The sequence below is a fragment of the Bos indicus x Bos taurus genome, chromosome 22, assembly GCF_003369695.1.
Source record: "Bos indicus x Bos taurus breed Angus x Brahman F1 hybrid chromosome 22, Bos_hybrid_MaternalHap_v2.0, whole genome shotgun sequence".
NCBI classification, from domain to species: Eukaryota; Metazoa; Chordata; class Mammalia; order Artiodactyla; family Bovidae; genus Bos; species Bos indicus x Bos taurus.
In genome coordinates this window covers 47184656-47192759 of record NC_040097.1, presented here as the reverse complement: position 1 = coordinate 47192759, position 8104 = coordinate 47184656, and the positions used below count along the sequence as shown (strand labels likewise).

At 48.1% G+C, this 8104-nt stretch overlaps 1 protein-coding gene across 2 annotated transcripts; it reads right to left on the bottom strand.

Moving 5' to 3' along the window:
* Nucleotides 1-1079: 1079 nt before the first annotated feature.
* LOC113880600 (60 kDa heat shock protein, mitochondrial) lies at nucleotides 1080-4179 on the bottom strand. 2 transcript variants are annotated; one of them, XM_027522969.1, is made up of 2 exons: nucleotides 4124-4179; nucleotides 1080-3200 (listed from the first exon to the last, which is right to left on the bottom strand). In XM_027522969.1, exon 2 carries the CDS (start codon nucleotides 3196-3198, stop codon nucleotides 1477-1479), a length of 1722 nt encoding a protein of 573 aa, XP_027378770.1. In that variant the 5' UTR covers nucleotides 3199-3200; nucleotides 4124-4179; the 3' UTR covers nucleotides 1080-1476. The 2 variants fall into 2 exon arrangements, with proteins under 2 accessions (XP_027378770.1, XP_027378769.1); XM_027522968.1 differs by lacking the exon at nucleotides 4124-4179 and adding an exon at nucleotides 3864-3949 and having other exon boundaries at nucleotides 1201-3200.
* Nucleotides 4180-8104: the final 3925 nt, after the last annotated feature.

Sequence of the window (8104 nt, the reverse complement as noted above, 5' to 3'; positions counted from 1 at the left end):
ACCAGTTTTCATTTGCTTCAGTCCCTCATCTTTAAAAAATATATATTTATTTATTTTTGGCTGTGCTGGGTCTTAGTTGCTGCTTGGGCTTTTCTCTAGTTGTGGTGCTCAGGCTTCTCATTTAAGTGGCTTCTCCTGTTGTAGAGCATGACCTGTAAGGTGTGTGGGCTTCAGTATTTGTGACATGTGGGCTCAGTAGTTGTGGCTCCTGGGCTCTGGAGCACAGGCTTAGTTCTTCCACTGTGTGTGGAATCTTCCCGGACCTGGGATCAAACCCATGTCTCCCGCACTGGGAGGCAGATTCCTTTCCACTGAGCTGGCAGGGAAGCCGGAGTCCCTTACCTTTTTCTTCCTCATGTCTCAGCCTCCCCATTGCTTTCTACTTCCTGAAACCACCTTTTGAAAGCTGCTAGCATGTAACACTTTGTGTCAGACTTTGTTCTTCATTTTTCGGAGAACCCAAACTCAGAGATAAAGAAATTTACCATCCCCACCACCACCCCCATCCCCCACCCGCCACCCACACCAACCTGGGCTTTTTAACCCCGATTTTAGAATATGCTAAATGAAACAGCCTTATGCAAACAAACAAACAAAAAAAGAAATGTAAATTCAATGTGCTTGGCTGTGAAAATGGCATCGAGATTGTCCAAGCAGGTCCCTATGCCAGGCGCTGGGTTCACGCTCTTTCAGCAGTGAGGGGCCTGATGAGATCCTGGAGTGAGGCCAGATAGTCACAAGGGATGGTGGGTACAGTGCTGCCTGCCGGGTGCACAACCAAACGAAAACCGCTGAGGGTGGGTCTCCTCCTCAACTGCAGGCCTGAGGACACGTGTGTATGTGCGCGCCGCACCGTTATACTAAGGAGAATTGCATCAGAATAAATGGGAAACAAACTAGAAAGAAATAACTTTGCTTATGATTTTTACATCTAGCCGTTTGGTACAAATGTCTGGTACAATGTTAACATTCTCCCTTCCTTTTTTTCTTTTTTTTTTTTTTTAACTTTAAACAATTTTTATTACACAAAGGTTGTCACATAATCGGATATTTCTCTACTCTGTACACAATTGTTCTTACTCTCCACAGAAAGGCTGTTTCTTAACTTCTCATCTGGTGATAGCAAGCACTAAAATCCTGATTTTAACAGAATAGTAGTAAAAATGCCTCAGTGATTTAAGTTGAAAGCAGTACATTGGTACATGGCTCTTAAGCTCATTTATCAGGAATGTACAAATGTCTTTATTTAAAAATACAAAATAAATTATCTGTAGGCATGGACAATGACAGCAGTAAACCATTCTATGTTGTCAACTGAAACCAGTAACTGATGGTTATAGTTATTTTCTTAAACATCAGCCAGCCTTTTCTTCAGTCAGCTCCTTCAACTGACCTCTCCTGAAGTTATTGGTGAGGAACACTGCCTTGAGCTTCCTCTCACAGTTTATTAATAATGGCAAAGCACTATTCTAGGAGTTAGAACATGCCACCTCCCATGCCACCTCCCATTCCACCCATGCCACCCATTCCAGGATCCTTCTCTTCTTTAGGAATTTCTGTGACGACAACTTCTGCTGTTGTTAAGAGAGAGGCCACTCCGGCAGCATCCAGTAATGCAGTTCTTACAACCTTAGTTGGATCAATGATTCCTTTTTCCACCATATTCACAAAATCTCCAAGCATAGCATCATAACCGACTTCTGAAGAACTCTGCATAATTTTCTCAACTATCAATGATCCTTCAACACCTGCATTCTTAGCAATGGTCATTGCAGGAATTTTGAGTGTTTTTTTAATTATTTCTATACCTGTTTTTTGATCTTCATTAGCTGGAGTTATTGACTCCAAGGCTGGAATGCACCGAAGCAGGGCACAGTCCCCTCCCAGAACAATGCCTTCTTCAACAGCAGCTCGTGTGGCATTAAGAGCATCTGTAACTCTGTCTTTCTTTTCATTCACTTCAACATCACTTGTCCCACCAACCTTCAACACAGCAACACCATCTGAGAGTTTTGCCAGACGTTCATTCAGTTTTTCCTTTTCATATTCACTAGTTGTGATATCTAACTGCTCAATGATCTCTTGGATACGCTTCTCAATTTGAGCCTTGTCACCTTTTCCTTTCAAGAGCATGGCATCATCTTTGGTCACAATGACCTCTCCAACTTTTCCTAAGTCATGAGGCTGAACATCTTCAAGATTTAGATTTAGTCCTTCTTCTCCAAATACTGCACCACCAGTAGCAATAGCCATGTCTTTAAGCTGGTTCTTTCTATTGTCACCAAAACCTGGAGCTTTGACTGCCACAACTTGAAGACCAACTTTCAACCTATTCAAAACAAGGGTACTTAGAGCTTCTCCATCCACATCTTCAGCAATTATGACCAAGGGCTTCCGGTGAGCATTGGCAATTTCAAGAGCAGGAACAATGGATTGGACACTAGAAATTTTCTTTTCACTCAATAGAACATATGCATCTTGGAATTCACATTTCTGACCTTTTGATGTATTAATAAAGTATGGAGAAATATATCCTCTGTCAAACTTCATGCCTTCAATAATTTCTAATTCATCATTCAGTGTTTTTCCATCCTTTACTGTGATAACACCCTTTCTTCCAACTTTTTTCATGGCATCAGAAATGATGTTGCCAATTTCTTTGTCTCCATTTGCAGAAATTGTAGCAACCTGAGCAATCTCTTCGGGGGTTGTCACAGGTTTAGACTGCTTCTTAAGTTCAACAATTACAGCATCAACAGCTAACATCACACCTCTCCTGATTTCCACTGGATTAGCACCTTTGCTAATCTTCTCGAAGCCTTCCTTGGCAATAGAGCGTGCCAGTACAGTAGCAGTAGTGGTGCCATCCCCCGCCTCTTCATTTGTGTTATTGGCAACATCTTGAACAAGTTTAGCGCCAATATTTTTATATTTATCTTTTAAATCAATAGACTTTGCAACAGTCACACCATCTTTTGTCACTCTGGGACTTCCCCAACTCTGTTCAATAATCACTGTCCTTCCCTTTGGCCCCATAGTAACGGCTACAGCATCGGCTAAAAGGTCTACACCTTGAAGCATTAAGGCTCGAGCATCTGCACCGAATTTTACATCTTTGGCATAAGCCCGAGTGAGATGAAGAGCCAGTGCCCTGGACACTGGCCTCATTTGACGAAGGACTGCGGGTAATCGAAGCATTTCTGAAGGAAAAACAGACAGATCATCAGGACAATACTACCACTACCCGTGGGGTTACAACACAAACATGACACCCATGCAACAGAACGAGAAATATCAGAAATGAACTGGGCTGACTTCTGGCATCCACGATACCTGGGCCTCGGAACCCGCCACCGCCCCCACAACACCGGCTACTAGTGCAATCTTTAAGAGGTCGCCCCATGCCTGACCTACAGAAAAAATGTACGCTCTTCTTCTTCCCCACGGCTATTACTTCCTACGCTAAAAATGAGTTAATATTTCACCGCTAAAATGGCCTTGAGAGCAAATCAGCTGCACATGTCCCCTGGAAAACCAAGTCTACAAAAAAGGGGCAAGTTATAAACCCAAGTGACCAAGGGAAGGAAAATACTCCTGACGCTGCAAAAATCCGTTTACTAAAATGTGTCTTCATGTATCCACTCGGGGCTACTGTATCAGAGCAGCGGGCAAGGCCACGATGCTGGGGGCGGCGGCCGGGCCCACTCCCAGTGGCCCCACGTGTCTTTCCATCAGGACAGCCAAGCAAGGTCAAAGGTGGAGATGCCATATCCCAGCAGTCCCCCAGGCCAAAAGCCGCTCCCACACGCTGCGACCACCCTCCCTGGCACCCTACACTCGACCACAAGCACAAAAGCCTTCACCGGAGGATCGATGTGAATACAATCGCCCGACTCCGCGCACACTCGTGGGCAAGCCTTCCCTGCTGTGCCCGGCTGGGCGAGCGATCCACGCCGCACGTGACGGGCCCCTGCGTGCACCCACGAGGCCTGGCTCAGCGGGCCCGGGCCTGCGGCGCCGGGGGAAGCTCTGCCTCTCGCCGGCGGACCGGCTCAACGGAGAGGGGAAGGACGGCTCCGGAGTCCGAAACGCACGGGTGAGGCGGCGCGGAGCGGGCGCGTACCTGCGGGGCAGCGGCGTGACGTGCGGGTGACGAGACAAGCCGTCGGCGGCGAGTGAGGGTCCCTTCCTTTTTTCAAGGAAATTCCCACAGTTTGTTCCCAGTGGTGTGAGGCACTTCCTGTTGTAGTTTGTGAGCTGTTCACACCAACCTGATGGTTTGCTTCAGTTAACACTGCTCTTTGCACCAGGGCAAAGGCTTGGACAGTAAAGAATCTGCCTGCAGTGTAGGAGATTGGGTTCAATCACTGATCGGAAAGATCCTCTGGAGGAGGGCAAAGCAACCCACTCCAGTGTTCTTGCCTGGAGAATCCCATGAACAGAGGAGCCTGGTGGGCTACAGTCAATGGGGTCACAAAGAGTTGAGCATCTAACAAAGAGTCCATGGCGTCAGAATGACTGAGCATCTAACACTCTGCGCCAGGCAGCAGCAATTACGCCCTATAGGATGGGATGGGATGGGTGCCTGGTGACCTGGGAGTGGTGTCTCCCTGTTCTGAGACCATCCCCAAAACCTGTCCTTGGTTTAGTCCACAGACCCTTGAGCCTCAGAGAATTCAGTCCACACCCGAGGCCCACTCACCCCAGCACGCCTGGTGCGGTAGCTCCCTGCTTCTCGGGCAGAAAGCAGCTGCTAACAGGAGTGGGTCCTGAGAAGGACCAGGGCCAGAATGCTTCTCTAGGTTGCACAGCCATGGCACCTTTTCACATGAACAGATCACAGATTAAACGAGGCCAGTGGAGTTTGGGGCCACATCATCTCTTTACCAAAAAACAACAAAGGGAGGTTGAAACGGAGGAAGAGAGGAAGGAGCTGGTTCAGGAAGAACCATGGGCCTCATGCAGGGATGCTGTGAGGCAGGAAGGAAAGCTCTTCCAGCAGAGAGCTGGCCTCTGTCCAGGTCAGTGTCCTCACCTGTCACCGCAGGGCTTGTACCAGCTCCTCAAAGTCCTGGCCCACAGGAGATGCTCCAGGCTTTAACATGTGCGTGCCGGCGTGCTAAGTCATGTTAGTCATGTTCGACTCTTCAACCCCATGGACTGTAGCCCGGCAGGCTCCTCTGTCACTGGGATTCTCCAGGCAAGAGTACCAGAGTGTGTGGCCATGCCTTCCTCCAGGGGATCTTCCTGACCTAGGGATCAAACCTGTGTCTCTTATGTCTCCTGCATTGGCAGGTGGGTTCTTTACCGCTGAGCCACCTGGGAAGCCCTTTGACATGTAGATTTAGCCAAATCCATGGTCACTGGAGGGTCAGAGTTTTTTGACCATGGCACTGCTGGGTCCCACAGCTGCACTCCCCAGGACTCTGAGAGGTGTGGAGGAGGAGGAGTGGGTGTTGCAGGGCTCACTGGGAAGGTCCCATCCTGGTGGCTCTGCCTGGCAGGCTTCCCCCGGATTCCCTTGGGGGCTGTCTGTCTTAGCAGGCTCCCAGGGAAGCCTTGCCCCGAAGAGATCCAAAACAAGGACTGTAAAAATAGAACCACGGCTGTCGCCACAGTGATTACAGAGGAATTGTATCAATCTACCAAAGGCAGGGCTTTCTATGCCTCCAGCTGAGGCTCCGGCTCTGGTGGAAGGAGGGGAGACCCCGCCCCTCCACCTTTGTTCCCACCTGTGGCTAAAGCCAGGTGGGCCTCATGAGGGACCCTCAAACAGACTCTGAGTTACAGCCATTTGCCTGACTGACATGGCCACACACCCCAAGATGAAGTTCCGGAGTGGGGGGGTCCCAGCTCCAGGAAGGCCAGTGGTGGTGGGTTCAAGGGCTGGAGAATCTGCAGCAGAAGCACCTGGAGCAGCTTTAGGGCAGGGTTTAGGGGGTGGGGCTTGGTTCTGGGTGGAGAGGCGCCTCCCAGGGAAGGAAGAGACCCAGTGCTCTTGGGTCACTGCAGACACAACAGGGAGGCGTTGAGATCCAAGCGGCTACCATTGGTCATGCCCTGTGACCTTGACAAAGCTGGTCACCATTCTGAGCCCCAGAGATTTCTGCCAAAGTAGAAGGAACAGCAATGGGTCACATAGCTACCCGCTTGTACTGAGGAGGGCAGGTGCCCAGGAGACACACACACACACACACTCTCTCTCTCTCGCTCTCTCTCTCTTCCACACTGCCGAAGCTCCCTGGCCAGCAGAGGTCAACCCTGACCGCACAGCTCAGAGGAGGAGGAGCCTGGGTAGAGAGAGAATAGGTCCACAGGGAGGCTGCTCAGCCTAACAGGGAAGAACAGATTCTTGAAGACGTGAACCAGCCACTCTCAAATGTCTGCTGTAGTGGGAGGGCTTGAAGCTCGTTAATCTAAAAACCAATTGGATAATCTAACAACAACTCAGCTATTCATATTGGAATTGCGAATTCAAATGCATACACTGCCTTTCTCTGTTCCTCTGTCCCCCTAAATTCCCTCCTTATCCCAGCACCGCCGCCTCTACTGTCAGAGGCCACCAAAAAAATGTCTCCAAGGGTATTCAGATAACAAGCCGGTTCCCATCGAATTCCAAGAAATATCATCATCTAGAATTGAGTTTTCCTCCGCTGACAACATAAACTGTAAAACCCACCCTTCATCCCACCTCAGACATTTATACCTGTCAGTCCCTCTACCTGGGAGATTCTCCCCTCGGAGAGCCTTGTTCCTTCTCGTTATTCAGGTCACAAAGTGTCAGCTCCTCAGAGAAGCCTTTCCTGACTAGCCAGTCTAATACAGCCTCTCATCAGCCCCCCAGATCTGGCCACTTTCTGTCCCTTTATCTGTTTTCTTCGTAGCATCTGCAACTATAAGAAATCTTTTTTGGTTTTGTTTTTTCTATTTACTTGTATATGTCTGTGTCCCCCATTTAGAATGCAAGCTCCAGATATATCACTTTATTCTAGATTTGTTTTCCTTCTAGCCCATACATTAATACACCCATTCACTGAACAAATGTAGATTGTGTTCCAGACCCCATTCTGATCAGACAGGGTCAAATCCACGATCCTTTGTAAAACAAGTCTCTCTCAACAGACTTAATCACTGCCGTTTTGAATACGTGATCCACTGTGGGACATCGTCCTTAAAATTTCTGAAAGCCCTTCTGTCTGGCTGAGTGGACTTACCAGGAATACCTTAATTCTTTCAATGTTTCATAATCACATCCTTGATTTGATCTTACCTTGAGGTGGTGTGTTAATTTGATCATCTTTTCCTTACTCAAGAGGCCAGAGAATTTTAATTTTTCAAGTCAAGCCTTTTTATATTCCGTCTAAAATTGACCTGCAGACCGGCCAGTTCTCTTTTGAGTCCGTTTCTTTCTTGTGGTAACTTAACCATGTATAGCACTAAGAGCCAGCGGACACTTTCAACATTCTGCTTAGAGATCCTTTTGGGCTTGCCCCAAACTTCACCTGCAACATCTTCTATCTTCCAACTTAGCACAGGCATTTATCCATTATTTATCTGTTACTCTCCCCATGATGGGCACCCTACTGAGCCCTTTGCATAGTATCTGAGTCTCCTTGGGATCCAGAACAAATTATCACAAAGTGGTGGTTTCAACAACAGAATTTTCTCCTCTCACAATTGAGGAGGCCAGAGGTCCAAGATGAGGGTGTTGGTGGGGCATGCTCCCTCTGAAGGCTCTGGGGAGGATCCTCCCTTGATTCTTCCAGCTTCCGATGGTTCTTGGCGTTCCTTTGCTCGTGGCAGTATAATTCCAGTCACTGCCTCTGTCTTCACACGGTCTTGCCTCTCTGCATCCTGTCCTCTTCTCGTAAGCCTATCTGTCATTGGATTTAGGGTCCACATGAATCCCGTCTGTTTCATCTTGTTAGCTAATTGCTTCTGCGAAGGTCCTTTTTCCAAGTTGAGGTTAGTTACATCCTGAGGGTCCCAGTGGACATGAATTAGGGAGGGACAGTGTTCAACCCTCTACACGTGGGGGTTATTACACATCATCATTTTTTTCATCAGCAGGAAAGCTGAGATCCGAAAGGAGATACACTACTTG

Bases quoted from the DNA above. Each gene is read 5' to 3' on its own strand.
- LOC113880600 (XM_027522969.1), bottom strand. From the start codon at position 3,198: ATGCTTCGATTACCCGCAGTCCTTCGTCAAATGAGGCCAGTGTCCAGG.